The sequence below is a fragment of the Lytechinus pictus genome, chromosome 17, assembly GCF_037042905.1.
Source record: "Lytechinus pictus isolate F3 Inbred chromosome 17, Lp3.0, whole genome shotgun sequence".
NCBI lineage: Eukaryota > Metazoa > Echinodermata > Echinoidea > Temnopleuroida > Toxopneustidae > Lytechinus > Lytechinus pictus.
Window position 1 is genome coordinate 26650191 of NC_087261.1, and position 17626 is coordinate 26667816.

Genomic DNA, 17626 nt, shown 5'->3' on the forward strand with positions numbered 1-17626 from the left:
CCTGAAATCAAGAGGTGATTATATGCTTTATATTTCGCATCGGGAACCACTATAAACAAAGAAACCGATATCAATACGTTTCTGTAAGAAGAATTTTGATTTTTTTTGTTTAAATAAAGGTGTTTTTTAAAAATCCATCAAGACGATTAAAGCGCATGTAAACTAACTGTGCACAAGAATACGAAACCTTGCATCAGCAAGATTTATTGTGGCCTCACAAAGAAATTTTACCATCACGACAAGACACTTTTATTTTGCGCAAAGTTTACTGCAAGCACGTACGGTATACAAATAGCGAATAGGCATGAGTGCGATGGTGCGAGATTTCGCATGAGGTGAAAGAAAGATGCTCTATTCAACGAGGCGTGAGCCGAGTTGAATAGAGCGTTTCTTTCTTTCACCGAATGCGAAATCTCGCACCATTGCACGAATAAGAATATTCGCTATTTGTGTTGTACAACGCCTCGGAGTTTAGCGAATTTATATGAAAAAACAGAGTTTTTCCTGCAGTAATCTATGAAAAGGGAGCAAAAATATGGAAAGCGAAAAGCAAAATCCCACAAGCGAACACCTCGGGCAGCATTGCGCATTTAGCCAGCAGGCTATACGCGTATTGCACCTGCATTTTTACTGAGCGCAATGAATTGAATCGTATTGTGACGTCACCTCCTAAAGCCGTGCAACGGTACATTTTGGATGGTACGTCTTTTGTGCAACGGTACGAATGTTTGACATTCAGCCTCCCATTTGCTCGCGTACAACAAGCTAAGTAGGCGTTGTACAATATACAAATAGCGAATAGGCATGAGTGCGATGGTGCGAGATTTCGCATGAGGTGAAAGAAAGATGCTCTATTCAACGAGGCGTGAGCCGAGTTGAATAGAGCGTTTCTTTCTTTCACCGAATGCGAAATCTCGCACCATTGCACGAATAAGAATATTCGCTATTTGTGTTGTACAACGCCTCGGAATATAGCGAAAATATGAAAAAACAAAGAGTTTATCCCTATAGTAATCTATGAAAAGGGAGCAAAAATACCGAAAGCAGACAGCAAAATCCCACAAGCGCACATGACCTTGGGCAGCCTTGCGCATTTAGCCAGCTGGTATATACGCGTATTGTTCATTTTTACCGAGCGCAATGAATTAAATCGTATTGTGACGTCACCTCCTAAAGCCGTGCAACGGTACATTTTGGACGGTACATTTTGGATGGTACGTCTTTTGTGCAACGGTACGAATGTTTGACATTCAGCCTCCCATCTGCTCGCGTACAACAAGCTAAGTAGGCGTTGTACAATATGGTATGTACACTGCGCGCACCCCGATCTGGTGCGACCGTCACTGCAGGACAAAAAAAAAATCGAGTGGCAATGATCTCTTTATTTCACGCGTAATCATACTAATTCATAACGCGTTATGACCCTATTGGTTGAAAAGGATCAGCGAAACAAAAAAAGGTCCACCCCTGCAAGTGATGATTGAGGGGGAAATTATATTCTTAATCATGTGACCCACTGATGGCCAATCCTGTAGCAAGATTCTTAGTATGCGGAATATAATAACTGTTATGCAACGGGGCCCTGGATTCTTTTGAAGAGATGTTAGGATTATAGAGGAAAAGACTACTTATGCATTCTTGATGATGTGGCTTTGACTTAAGCTATTACAGGTGCTTGATTTGTGTTACTGCATGATCAATGCATAAGAGATCAAGTTTCTATAAGTGAATGGCAAGAAGAGAGAATTCTTTTTAATTCTTATTCATTCTCTCTTATAGGATCCAAAGAGAAACTTCAGACAAGTGAAGTCATATTCAAGCGTGTAGACCCTCGCAAACCCGATGGTATTGCTTTGCACAGTCTCATTTGTTATTCTGAGAGTCAGCTGTCGTTAGACAAGTGCCGCAAAAACCTCTGTCCTTCCCGTCAGGTATTCCTCGAACGCTCAATATCTGAACCTGAAATTCAGCCGCAATCCTCCGGATTTTTTGAAGGTGAATCTATTCCCAGCTTTGGGCACCCTCCCATTTCACCTCGTCTTGAGAGTGTGACAGAGGAAGAGAGGAAAGTCCTAGTGTGGAGACCCAACGAGGAGGATCGATCCGCCAACGAATCAAGGTATTCAAGCCCCTACTACGATGATTCACCGGTCTCACTGGAATCCACTTGTTGATTCTGCTGACATCCATGAGAATAAACAAGTCCCCAAGTCCTGTTGCAGAGAAAGCAGTATGGTGTGAACAATATCGACACACCACAGGCGTCTCATAGTATTCAAGCACAAATGATAGTTTCACAATCCTGTCAGGGTACAGGTACGGTGTATGTACTGTACAATGCCACGTGAAGACTCCATGATTAATATGTTCAGTCAACTCGTTGGATGGATATATGCAGACTCAGTCTTGGTCTCCAATTGGACGAAAAAAAGCACAAGCACAGAATCCCCTTTTACCAAAGCTTGATTATCTAATGTCTTGTATGAGCACAATAGAATTACAAAGTGAAAAAAAAAATCAACTGGGTCTTCATGTTTCTGAGAAGGTCTTCCAGTATGGTAGAACAAAGTTGAGAGATGAGATTCTCCAATTGAATAGACATGTGGAGCGTCGTGGCCCAGTGGATTGTATCATATATAATGATTGTTATATGTGAACATGTATTTATTTTTGTTTTAAAAAGGCCCATGTTTTATGGAGCATGAGTCAAATGTCGAATGTGTCAGAGATTATTATAAATAGATGATTTAGATAGGATGCATATTCTATCCCCAAAAATATATATTCTTTTAGACAAAAATCAAGATAAGTAATATTCTTCCGCTTGTTATTATTAACTGTCTTGTCATGACTCCAAGGCCCATATTCTGAAGTCGGGCTTAACTTAAACTCAGGTTTAAAGTTGTGGTTTAAGTATGGATAGCCAATTGTCACATAAATCACTATAATGGTAGAAATATCATATTCTAGCTAATTTGGCTCTCAAATCATTCATAATTGTCTAGGAAGAATAAATAGATGATCATCTTCACCATCGATGAATCAGGAAAGAGCACAGTAAAAAAAGGAAACATACAACTTAATAAAAATTTTGAGACTTTTGGCTTCCCATAATTTTAGCACAGAGTTAGGCCATGGTCTAAGTTAAACCTGACTTCAGAATACGGGCCCAAGAATATATATTGATACATAAAATGATTGTATATATTTAGCAAACTTTTAACAAATTAGCAAATAATCATCAAATGAAATGCATCATCAGATTTTTCAGAATGATTTCAGTACATACCTCTGTGATCGATATTTATAGTGATATTAATGGCTTCAATTCGACTAGGTTGTATTAATGATTGGTTTTGTGTATTTGGAAAATCTGTTATGTTGTGAATATTTTGACACTAGAAAAAAAAAATTGAGTACGTTGAGTTTTATTAGGTTTTATTGTAACACTAAAGGAAAAAAGAGAAAATGTAAAGTGTTAATTATATGAGTTTACAATGTATTCATATATTAATTTGTAACGATATATTGTATTTGATGTATGAATTTTATTTTGTATATGACATGTATGAATTGAAGTTGTTGACAAATAAAAACTTCTTAATACAAAAAAACTTTTAAAAAAATACATTTTACTAGGTCTTTCATGATTGTTGCAAATGATTATCAGTACTTTCTTCTTCACCTTGTTCTCTTTCCATGATCGTTTGTATCAGTACAATGTTGCTAACAGAATCCATGTTTTCAAATTGAGCAATATAATGATATAGAACACTGTAATTATGATTATATTGACTGTACCTTTACGATTGAATTGAATTTGCATTTGCAGGGTTCCCACAGTCATGGAAAATCCTTGAAAAAATTTGTAGTCATGGAAAAGTCAGGGAATGAGGAAAATTTGTGAAAAGTCATGGAATTGCATCTACCTCTTGGATTTGGCAGCTTTCCAGTTTGTCGTGTCTCGCAACTCTCATACTCTGCTATTATCATTGGTGTTCATGATTTCCATTTTCCCAGTTTTGTGACATCCCAAATTCTACATAAATCCTGGGAAGTCAGGGAAAGCAGCAATTCAGTCATGGAAAAGTCATGGAATTATTTTTTCATATTTCTGTGGGAACCCTGATTTTTTATTTAGATGAAATGGGGCTAGCGATGCGAATATTGCAAGATAGAGACATTACTTATTTTTGTAAAAAAAAGGTGTTTGATAACACAAAGACAAAATCAAACCAAGCGATCTGGAAGCTCAAAATGCGGAAGTGGTGTGAAAAGTTTCCGACGATCAGAAGAGAATGGTAAACTATGTGCCAGTCACTATTTGGTAAATCACTGAAATGATAAAAACACATTTTAGTCTCTTTTTATATAATTATACAGTGTAGTACTTTTACCATGGACTTATGCAATAATTATTTTGATTTTGTATTGTGGATGCAAAACAAAGAAAAACAAAGACTAGAAACGCCAATCAATCAATCAATCAATCAATTAATCAATCGATCAATCAATCAATCAATAAATAAATCATAATCAATTAATCAATCAATCAATCAATCAATCATGATCAATCAATCAATCAATCAATCAATCATGATCAATCAATCAATCAACCAACCAATCAATCAATCCATCAATCAATCAATCAATCACAGGAAAATTTACTTCTCCAAAACTCTCATGTTTGGTATCAACATTATTTTTTTATGTTGATATTTTATCAGACATTGTTAAACTCCATTTTGTGTATGGAGTGAGTACTGATGGTAGAAGCTAAAATAATCACAAAATGACTGATCATCTGAAGTATTTAGATGCTGCTTTTATATATTACCATTATTAATATTTCATCCGTATTTTTCTTAAGAGTATGTGGAATATACGGTATCAGGACAACCACCCCCTGGACAATCACCCCCCGTACAACTACCCCCGGACAATTACCCCCCCCCCCGAGGACAATTACCCCCGGACAATTACCCCCCCCGGACAATTACTCCCTGAGGACAACTACACCCCGGGGACAATTACCCCCCGGACAATTACCCCCCCGGACAATTACCCCCCCGGACAATCACCCCCGGACAACTACCCCCCGGACAATCACCCCCGGACAACTATCCCCGGACAATTACCCCCCGGACAATTAACCCCCGGACAATTACCCCCCGGACAATTACCCCCTAGACAAAGGGAGTGCACAGAGTCATACGTCGGCCGTACGTTTGACGTAAGAAGTACTCAAGGCATTCTCGAGTATCTTGGAATCAAACGTACGCCGTAAGAAAGCTGTAAAATTGAGCTCCATCCATGAGCGGATCCAGGGGGGGGGGGGGCGAGAGGCCCGGCCCTCCCTATCGGCAGAGCAAAAAATGAAAATAAAAGGGGAAAGAAAGAAAAAAAGAAAAAGAAGGGGAAAGAAAGGAGGAAAATAAGAGGTAAAATAAGACGAGGGAGACGAGTGAAAAAAAAGGTCAGGGGATGACTTCAAAATGATTAAAAAATATATTTCATGTCACTATGTTAATGTTTTTCGCTCGCGCTTCGCGCTCGCATAGCCATGAGATACACATCTTGCTAAATAGGCTGATATGTAGCTTAAAATATCAAGTTTTGAAGTCGATATTACAAAGCATATTTCAGCTCGGACATTATTCATTATTTTGTTTGATTTACAAACTGATTTTTAAGTGCTCTGTTTAATGTTCGTTTTATGGTGTGAATATAACTTGCAGCTTGCGCTATGCGCTCGCATTATTTGATTTGCCAAATTATATAACAAACTACTTAAAACCCCCCTTTTATGACAGTTTACCAAAAATTTCGTCTCACGATTTGCGCTCGCATTTTTGTTAAAAATATATCAACTCACAAATCCTATTCATGATTACAAAAGTGCTTAAAATATTAAGTTTTCAGGCCTCAGTGTCAACACATTTTACTCATTTATGCTTATTACATTAATAAATATGATAATAAAATTTTCATGAATTCTTAATGACTAAATTGTCCCTTTTCAGAAAAGAATATCGACAATATCACAGTTTCATATGTTTCATATCGCGCTCAGGAAGAGGAATAAGAAAGTTGTCATCATTTTCATATGATGACAAAATGTCCTTAGACCTAGAATGTCCAGGTCCTAGGTCAAAATAATAATGAAGATATCAGCTCGCGCTTCACACTCGCATCATTTATTAAGTGCTTTCCACATCCACTTCACAATTTCCCTACACAATGCTTTAGATAGTGCTCAAATTCACAATTTTCATACCGGAATATCAAGTATTTTCAGCTCGCGCTTCAAACCGTCCTTAAAATGCACCTTAAACGAATTGTATACTATCATGATTGCCAATTTGTATAGAAAAAAACACTGTATTTGATTATGTCATATATATTGTTTACAATTTAGTAAATTTGGTACTTAATTTCCTTCTTTAATGTTTAATTGCTTTCACCCAAGAATAATACACACAAAAACACCTTGTAATTTACAAGGTGTTCTTGTGTGTATTATCTTTGCATAAAGTTTTTTAGCTTACTGTATTAAGTTATAAAGCCACATCTTAATCTGGAATGTGCACCAATTGTTTCATAATTCTTAGCTTCTTGTTAGTTGAACTGTTTTAAAATAACAGATTTATAGGTCTACTTGACAGTGTTAGTGTTGATAGTTGCGTTATCGACTTTCAATATTTCTACATATGAAGGTGTCTTTTTTACGTTTTATCTATTTGCCTGATTTCTTTCCTGAAATTAAACCCAAAATAAATATTTAAAAAAATCAGATCAGTTGGAATGAGAGATATTCAGCATTTGTGATTATTATGACTAATCGTGTTCAATTGTTCTATGAAAACTTAGAATGAGGGCCAGTTTACAAATTTTCTGATGTATATATGCATAGCCAAACGGGAGGTTTCGGGTGCAAGCCCCCCCCCCCATTTTTCATGATGCAGAAGGCGCCGCTAAACAAAAACAAAAGAGGAAAAAAGAAGAAAGTGAGAGAACAGGAGAAAGAGCAATATAAAAGAGAAAGAAAAAGTTATTAACGTAAGGTAAAGTAGAAAATATTTCGGAAACCTGTGCCACCGACCAAAACTTACAATGGGTCCCGCTTAATTCTAACATTAATGCTGGAGAGAAGGGGGGGATTTTCTGAAGGTAATTGTCCGGGGGGTAGTTGTCCGGGGGGTAATTGTCCGGGGGGTAATTGTCCTCGGGGGGTAGTTGTCCTCGGGGGGTAATTGTCCGGGGGTAGTTGTCCGGGGGGTGATTGTCCAGGGGGTAGTTGTCCTAGAACCGGAATATACCCTTTTAAGGACCAAACCTTTTGACTGGGAAAATTTGAATGTAGTACTATATTTTTTACTGAATGTCATCTTGTTCATATGTATTTGGAATTTAGGAAATGTGTAATATTTTCTGTATAGATGATCATGCATAATGAAAATACCTTCAGTTTACCCATAACATGTTGACAGAATCACGATCTTTTTCATTTGAAGGTGTATGTTTTATAGAAGCAAACAAAAAACAAAAGAATTCCATATGTACTTCATAATATATCATATGAATGAAAATATGATTTTGAAAGGATTAGAAAGTGGTTACATGGATTGTGTTTTTATCTATTATTATATTTTTATGGAAATATTCTTATTCTCCATACTATTGTTATAATTATCATTGTTGCTGGTGAAGTTGTTCTCATCGTCATCAACATCATCATCATCATCACCACTACCACCACTATCATCATCATCATCATTATCACCATCATCAACATCACCATCATCAACATTACCACCACTATCATCATCATCGTCATCATTATCATCATCATCATAATTTAGGGGGGACAGGTCCCCCCCGTCCCCCCCGCTTCCGCCGCCTATGGGGCAGACTGCCCCCCCTGACAGTCATAACCCATGCAGAGAACGTACCCCTGCCCCCCTGACGAGTCACAACTGATCCAGTGGACGTGCCCCCCCCCCCTTTTGAGAAGCAAAATTAATAATTTGTAATGTAAAAATGAAATGAAAACAGACGTGTGCCCCCTCTTTTGAACTTGAAGACCTTTTTTTTTTTGCTTGTCAATTTTTTTTGGGTACGAAATCCTTTATTTATGGTTGAAGACCTTTTTTTTTTGCTTGTCAATTTTTTTCTGTTACGAAATGTCCTTTATTTGCGGTTGAAGACTGGAAAATCCTGGGTACGCCGCTGGTCTAAGGGCACAAATGTTATTGCTTATAATGGGGACCAGGGGCGGAAATCTCTCCCAAAAGGTAGGGGGGACACATGGGCGGATCCAGCCTTCGCCAATAGGGGGGGGGGGCGGAAATTTGGTGTCAGCCATATTTTCCCCGATCGGCAGCTCGACGATAACTTGTGTTTGTTTCTTTGAAGGAGTAGTCCTCATTAGTCACTTCTTAGCTTTATTCTTATAAATTCATATATAATATCATAATCCTTATTTATATGATGCGAGTGCGAAGCGCGAGCTAATTTTTTGGAAATTTTATGTTTTTTTCCTAAAATTTGAACATTCTGGGCAATGTTTGTTATCCTGAAAAAAAATGTGTATGCAACTTACTAATTACTACAAACGCAAAGCGCGAGCAGAAATGAACTGATGGAAAAGATACCTGTTAAAGACTGCGTGCAGTTAGCATTTAACAATCAAATAATGCGAGCGCGAAGCGCGAGCTGATTTTTTTTGGGACATTTTCACCTACAGAATGGAAATTCTAAGCACTTTTTGTAACTCAAGCAGAATAGGTATATAAGTGGACAATTGATGCGAGCGCGAAGCGGAAAATTTCGAGATTTAGTCCTATAATATTTACTGAACGAGGCACTCTATTCATGTTTTGTAAATCATGAAAAGGATGAGTATCAATAATGCGAGCGCAAAGCGCGAGCATAAAATTTTTATATACGTTTTGAACTGGTACCTGTTGAAAAGGTACCTGTTAAGGACTGCTTGCACTTAGCCATGAAGGCGTTACATATTTCAACAATCAAAAAATGCGAGCGCGCAGCGAGCTGAAATTTTTTGAAAATTTCTAAAGAAAGAATTAAAAATTTCTAAAGAAAGAATTGAAAATTTATAAAGAAAGAATGGAAAATTTTAATCAATTTTTGTAATCGTGAACAGGTTAGCTATATAATTCAACAATTGATGCGAGCGCGAAGCGCGAGCAGAAAAAAAATCGAGATTTAGACCTAAAAATTGGCCACTCTGTTCATGTTTTGTAAACAGCCATAGGCTGATCGAGGGCTTTTTACCGTGTTTAAATGAAATAAATCAATCAAAATCAATGTTTTGTAAATCATGAAAAGGATGAGTAATAGGGGGCTTCCTACATTAATAATGCGAGCACAAAGCGCGAGCAGAAAAATTTTGATATTGTGATCTGAAACTGGATAATGATTTACATAGAGAACAAGTTGAGTATTTGAATAAACATGCGCGCGCGTGTTTCATATTTAGCATTCTAAATACTTTTCTTAATCATGAAAATCATGAAACTTTGATATTCCGATCTGAAAAAAGAGTCAATTACAGCTTTATATTTCAAGAACTTTGGAGGAAAATTGTAAGGTGGATATGGATCGCACTTAAAAAGAAGAGTTAAAATTTTCATTATTATTACTTCGAATTTTGACATAGGACCGGGACATCCTTACAACATGTCAAGAAAAAGATGACTATCTTCCTATTCCTCTTGCTAAGCGCGAGATGAAACAAAAGGGACAATTTAATTATTGAATTAATATCATATTTATTAATGCCTAATGAGGGCGCGAAATCTGATGATATTATGGCATAAAAACTGGACATTTCACTTTTGTAATTATGAATAGGATGCATCAGTTAATATATTTTTAACCATTAATGCGAGCGCAAATCGCGAGCTAAAATTTTTGATAAACTGTCATGAAAAGGGGATTTTAAGTAGTTTGTTGTATAATCAATATTGAAACATACATAACTCGCCAATCAAAATGCCAGCGTGCAGCGCTAGCTGATACGTCTTGACAATCATACCTGAAAACGGATATTTTGAAAACTTTATGGAATACACGAAAATAATAGGTACCTGATAAATCAAAATTTGCGAGCACGCAGCGCAAGCAGCAAATGTTGATAAAATTATTCAGACCATAAAACTGACATTTTTACAGAGCACTTTTTAAAAATCAACTTGTAAATCACACAAAATAATGAAAGTTCGATTTCCGAGGTGAAATATGTTTTGTATATTGACTTCCAAACTTGATATTTGAGTTCCATATTGAATAAGATATGTAAATCACCTAACAGGCAATGCGAGCGCGAAGCGCGAGCGAAAATTTTATATAGTGGCACGAAAGATTCTTTTTATTTTCCAAGTCTTCCCCTCATCTTATTTTATGCACTCGTCGTCCTCTTCTTTTTCTCCTCTCTTTTCCCTCCTTTTTTCCTTTTTCCTTCTTTCTTTCCCTTTTTTCTTTTTTTGCTCCGCCAATGGATCCGCCTATGGGGACAAGGGGCGGGAAAATTTGACATGAAAAAAAAAAGGTTATCATCCCAAAAGTACGGTCATCTCGTCCCAACTCGTCCCAAAATACATGTTTTATTTCGATTTAGAATGATGTATTTCTTACCATCATAAAAGACAAAAAATAGTAGGGGGGACATTTGATATTGTGTCCCCCCTACTATTTTGAGTAGGGGGGACACGTCCCCCCTGTCCCCCCTGGGATTTCCGCCCATGATGGGGACAAATGTGATAAAGTAAATAATAACTGTTTGACAGATCAGCTCGGTGCATGTGTGTATTTTTGGAGTGCCGGGCAGTGATTTAATGTGAATGGGATGTCACAAGGTGAAAAGTTGTAGAGTTCACTTTCCACTGCCACAATCACATTACATTATAATTATATCCAGTAGATAAAATCAGAAATATAATTTGTTCATGAATACAAATTTCAGTGACAATCTGATGAGGTAATACAAGTTTCTATAATTTTAGAATTTAGGTGTCCAACATATTTCAGATTTCACAATTAATGGCAGCTGGAGGCATACATTAGGACTGTACAAAGTTATCTCTGTAATTGACCTTTGCTCCAGCAACGATTGATCCACTCTAAATTCCACACACCGATGAAATTATAAATGGCTATTTTTAACCTTGGATTATACCTTACCATTAAACTAACATAAAACCCTAATGCAACATATAGCCCTTACCCTACATCTTTTACAAAATAAACCCGGAGCAATTGTCCCGGGAGCAAATTTCGTGTGACCCTTTACTCATCATCATCATCATCATCAATATCATTCATCATCATCATCATCAACATCATCATCATCATCATTCATCATCATTCATCATCTTCATCATCATCATCACCATCATCATCATCATTCATCATCATCATCATTCATCATCATCATCATCATCATCATCATCATCATAGTTACAATTTATAATAGTCATTATACCGGTATTTACAGCGTTTTCATTCATTTTTCAGCTCTCAGGAAGCATGGATGTCTTTCGTATTAATGCAAAGTCATGTTAGGGTGTTAAAGGGATGGTCCGGGCTGAAAGTATGGATAGCTTAATAAATAGAGTAGAATTCACTGAGCAAAATGCCGAAAATTTCATCAAAATCGGATATCAAATAACAAAGTTATTTAATTTTAAAGTTAAGCAATATTTTGTGAAAACAGTCGTCATGAATATTCATTAGGTGGGCTGATGATGTCACATCTCCACTTGTTCTTTTGTATTTTACAATATGAAATTAGGTTTATTCAAAAAAATTTCCTCCAAGAACTAGAAAAATTGGATTGACAACTGATTTAGTGCATAAGATATTTATTGCTGCAACTTATTTTATTATAAGGGAGACTTATTATTCACACAAGTATGAAATAATGAAAAAATTATGATTTTATGTAATAACATAAGAAAACGGAAAGTGGAGATGTGACATCATCAGCCCACCTAATGAATATTCATGACGACTGTTTTCACAAAATATTGCTAAACTTTAAACTTCAATAACTTTATTATTTGTTATCCGATTTTGATGAAATTTTCGGCATTTTGCTCAGTGAATTCTACTCTATGTATTGAGATATAAATAGCTTCAGCCCGGACCATCCCTTTAATGCTTATATATTAATTGTAAATAATATAATCTACAAACTCATTATTTATAGATAATGATTATTTGTAAATTATGGCGCACTCGAAAAAATATTCATAATAATGATGTAATGAAGTTTCATTACTTAACAAAATAATTATTATTTATAAATAATGGGAAACTCAACAAATTATTCATAAAGAAATGCGCGCTGTCATTTATGAATAATTATTATTTACAAATAATAGAAAATTCGACAAACTAATCTATAAATAATGGAAAACCAAAAATAATTATTCATGAATAATGGAAAATTGAATCGAAATTATTTATAAATAACGAAGGAGGCATTGTCATTATTTATAAATAATTGGGGATAAGGTATGATTTACAAATAATGGAAAAGCGAATTGCAATAAGGTCCTATTTAAAGTAATGAAGTATGTAGTGTCATGAAAAAAAAGTATTATTTATAAACAATGAAAAACAAAAGGATCATTATTGTTAAATAATGGAATGTTGAACTGTTATTATTCCTAAATAACGAAGTATGACTTGGAATTATATATACATCATGAAAAATGTTTAATCATATAAAAGTAATTATTTATGAAATGAAATGTAAATTATATGTAAATGATTGTTATTATTAAATAAATAATGATTATAAAACAAATAATTGGACTACATAAATTATTTTGGTATAAACGGCGCCTCATAGAAATGTGGACTCTGAAATGCTCCCCCGTTTACAATCTGTCATTGTGAACTTGCTTTAATGGGGGTGTTCTTTTTATATAAAATTCAAAAGAAGTTAGACATGTTAATTTCATAGACTTCTCAAGCATGCTTAATATTCTAATTGAAAATATTTTGCTGGGAAATGATGAAAATGAAAACAAATATCAGAGTCTACAGCAAGCGATACGAAATAGAGTGAATAATCGATGGCATCGCACAGTTAGCAACTCATGAGGGCGACATTCTGATTTAAAAAAAATCTAAGACTATCTAAAGGACAAGTCCACCCTAGCAAAAAGTTGATTTGAATAAAAAGAGAAAAATCCAAAAAAACATATCACAGATTTCATCAAAATCGGATGTAAAATAAGAAAGTTATGACATTTTAAAGTTTCGCTTAATTTCACAAAATAGTTATATGCACATCCTGTTCGGTATGCAAATGAGGAGACTGATGACGTCATCCACTCACTATTTCTTTTGTATTTTATTATGTGAAATATGAAATATTATAATTTTCTCCCCATTGTCAAGTGAAACAAAGATTAATTCCTCTCTGAACATGTGGAATTAGCATTGTTTAATATCATATGGTTCAGTCAAGTTGATCCTTTTCATTTTGTCAAATCTGTAAAAAATGAAATATTGTATAATTCAAACAATAAGAAACAAAAGAAATAGTGAGGGACATCATCGACTGTCTCATTTGCATGTCACTGAGTTGTGCATATCACTGGGATGGACTTGACATTTAACCATTATGCGTAGAGATAAATACAGATAAGATTTAATTTTCTCTCAATATTCACTGATGGGTTAAAGGATTATTTCACTTAACAGACAACCGATATTAAGTCGCATTAATTATTAAGGGAAAGTCATACTGACGCGGAGACTGTTACATTAAAAGTAAATCAATTGTGTTTTGGTGAAGATTCAGCGAAAATCCATCAAAACTTGTCGGAGTTGTGGATTTTTACAAATTTGATATTGTGACGTCACATGCAAGCAGCTACCCGTGTGATAAACATTCTTGAACCAATAAAAATTGAAATTTATGGAAATTATTTTACCTGCCGTACGGAGTATAGCTGCTTGAGTCACAACTTCAACATTTATTATGCATAACTCTCTTAAGATGGATTTTCTTAAAATCTTCACCGATGCGTTATTAAACTTTTTTGTTTTTTGGAACAAACGTTTATTTATCAGGGTGAGTATTCCTTTAAGTGAAATATCAAGAAACAGATTACGGCGGCGATCCATGTGAACAAAATTATAACTTCACGCTTCTTGGTTCAAAGAAGGAAATAATATTTTATTGTCCAATTATTACAATTCCTAGAGTTACTTACATAGTCATGGTTTAAAATCAGTCAATATTACCGGTACAGTGGAATAATAATAATATCATGAGAGCAAAATACGGTTTATTAACATAACTGCTACTTTAAGACTGCACACAATCATCTGTGATCCAGTTTCGGATTAAAACGTGGTAAAATTAATTTTGATGCATATATTGAGACACGGAACATCAAACCGTTCAGTTCAACATCATCGTACGAATCAAATTAATGTTCACACCTGACACTATAATAGTGCTACCATCCTTATTAGGAAAATGTGAATTCAATATTTAGTAGTAATGACGTCATAGCAGTTGTACGGTTGGCTACGATCTGAAACCAATTTGTCCTTTACTCCAAAACAAAGGCTTTGCAATTACCCACACTTGATATTAGTTCTACAGTTTGAAACTAAAATTTTCAGAAAATAAGCAAAATGCGATTTGACCAAAAATCGGTTATCGCAGACCAGTCGTAAGGTGTGCGGTATCATTCATAAAAAAAGCTCTCCTTTATTGGGCTTCGGGTACGCGAATCATATCCGTAGAACACAAAAGAAAATTATAATATTGCACACATTATTCAAATCTATACAAAAGTCCAATATTTCTTTGCATTTTCTGCAATTTCTTTTTTTTTCTTGTAATTCTCCATCTCCTCCTTTTTTCTTCTTGTTTATTTGTTTTTGTTCCTCCTCCTCCTTCGTTTCCTTCTTCTTCTCTTTCTTCTTCATCTTGTTCTTCTTCATCATCATCACCTTCTTCTTCCTCCTCTTATCCTCCTCCTTTTTCTTATCCTTCTTCACATTCTTATCATCCTTCTCCTTCATCTTCTTCCTCTTATCGTCCTTCTTCTTATCCTTTTTCTTCTACTTTATCTTCTTCTTATTTTTCTTTTCTTTTCATATTTATTTCCCTTCTTCTTCCCTTCATTTACGTTTCACATGATTAAAATAATCAATTCATTTTTTTTCAGTTCAAAATGTATTTTCAGATCTGATTGAAAAACACAAGTACAGATTCATACATACAGTGCGTCCCGCAAAAAAAGGAAACCCGTTTTCCGAGAGATTTCACAATTATTAAACATGTTTTTACCAATGTTTACTATGAATTTTATACTTTGGAATTGAGAGCAACAGCTTAGCAAATCATTCACTCGATGACAGGTTACAAACAATGAATATTGAGGCCTATATCAGAAACAATTTGCGCAGAAAGAATCTGAATCGAATCTCATTTAAGGAATCAGAAACTTAACAAAGAATACAAAAGAAATGCTAATGTGTCAATCGTCAAATAAGCACTGTTGACGTATCACGAACCAATCTTGTTCAATTTTTCTGCGCAACCTGATTTTTACATTAAAATTTCAAACTCGTCTTGCTCATTACTGCGTGAAGTGTACGTCACATATTAGGTATCAAAACGTAAAGGAATAGTTGAAACTATGATGATTTCAATGAAATATCATTAATTTGCCTTTGAAGAAAAACACTTTTTTTCTGGGACGCACTGTATAATATTCAGCTTATAATGTGGTGGGAAATGACAAAGGCCTATAAAAAGGACTATAAGGTTATTTCCAAAGATAATTAAATTCAAGTTGTTTTTTAAATATATAGTATAGTATAGTAGTATAGTGTTTATTTTCAGTATAAAAAAAAACACAAAAAAATGCAAAACGGATGGATAGCCCATATTCAGTTTAGTCGACATGACTATACTGTTCTCATGGTGTCCATATACAATACAAAGTAAAAAGTAAACACATATGAAAGAAGCATAATGTATATGGTAAATAAAACAAAATAACAAAAGTGATATAATATATGATGTTACTAATAAGAAAACATCATAAAATTAAATAGTTTGGCAAGAATTTACACTAAATATATTATAAAATGAATGAATTGAATGATTTAGGCTGCTATCATGTTATCGAAAATGGTTTTCACAAGTAGCAAGGAATAATAAAATGAATAATATGAATACAATGAATAAAAATGAATATGTAATGATTGAAAGCTGTCATGATAACACAAGATTCTGGTTAACGCATACAATTTTAAGAGGACAACAATAAGCGCGTAAAAATATTGAAAGGAATTCAGGATAAAAGTACAAATTGCATTGAGACAACATTGGAATAAATATATAAAAACATGTATATACACTGATTGGATTCATATGAGAAGTAAGAAATAAAAAGTAAAAAGGAGAATGCACTTTGTGGAACTGTTCAGTTGAATAAGATAAAAATCAGTTAGTAATTTAAAGTCTGTTAAAATAACAATAAGGAAAAGGGAAAGAAAAAAACAAACAAAAAAATAAAGAAAAAAAACATATAACACGACAAACTTTAAACATATCACAAGTATAACAAAAGTAATTATAGCAGTTCATCAGTCAATCAAAATGTATCTACAATCCTGTCGAATAGATTCTATCTTCTAAAATATACCTTTTTTTCGTTTTACGAAAAATGGATATATTTTCCAAAAAATCTCTTCAAATCGTTACATAGCGGCGATTTTTGCTTTGTCATTTCTCCAAGTCGGAGCTACTCAAATTCAGCTGTCTCCAGGATTGTTTTCCTCCGAACGAAAAAGACAAAGATAAAAAAAAAACATTCAAACGACAACCCACTTATTGCTTCAAGAACGAGACAGCAAACGAGAGCGAGGGGATGGAAGGAGGGGGGGGGGGGGGGTGACGGGAAAGAGAGGGAAAGAGGGGGGGGGGGGGTAGCTGGAAAATCACGGTTTGTCTGAGGCTCCCATTGGGCCCATTTTCATCATTTCAGCCTCCTTCTTCTTCTCTGCTGCCAATATTTCTGCCTTAATTTCTTCTGGAGTTTTCCTGCAAGAAATCAGACCGTTATCTTAATCAAATGTCAATAATAACTTTTTTTTCATTCATCACTTTTCTCTTAGTCACTGCTGTTTAATTTAATTTTGATATATATGATAGAACTATCATCTTAGATTAATTAAATCGTGTTTTCAGGAATCTAGCATTCATTATCAATTTTTAAGATTTTTAACAAATTTATATTTCATGGATTTAGCTCCTTTTAGATCGAAACGTTCAATTTCGCCCATTTAAACATGTTTTGATATAGGAAATTGAACACAAAACACATAAATATGGCTAGCAGAGTACAATTGATATCTTTTGTAATGTTTATCCAATGAAAATTAGAAAAAGAAGAAAATATTTTGTCATCTTCTCTAAAGAAGGTGACTATTCGATATCTAATGCTTTAATTTCTTTGGGAATTTTTCAGCAAGAAATCAGATTATCATCTCAATCAAATTTCAATTATTGATTATATATTTTTTATTCGGTTGTTGCATCGTTGGTGATTACCGACAG

At 34.6% G+C, this 17626-nt stretch overlaps 2 protein-coding genes across 2 annotated transcripts in view; one reads left to right on the forward strand and one right to left on the reverse strand.

Annotated features, from left to right (window-relative positions):
• Positions 1–3607, forward strand: part of LOC129280953 (uncharacterized) — a 41001-nt gene extending 37394 nt beyond the window's left edge. Inside the window, exon 12 of the mRNA XM_064112612.1 lies at positions 1780–3607. Coding sequence (XP_063968682.1) covers positions 1780–2174 — 395 coding nt within the window. The 3' untranslated portion in view covers positions 2175–3607. The remainder of the gene's footprint in view (positions 1–1779) is intronic.
• A 13363-nt stretch (positions 3608–16970) lies between these two features.
• The window catches only part of LOC135157190 (uncharacterized), a 62568-nt gene continuing 61912 nt past the window's right edge, over positions 16971–17626 (reverse strand). The window contains exon 9 of the mRNA XM_064112067.1: positions 16971–17110. Within this exon, the coding sequence (XP_063968137.1) occupies positions 17008–17110 (103 nt within the window). The 3' untranslated portion in view covers positions 16971–17007. The remainder of the gene's footprint in view (positions 17111–17626) is intronic.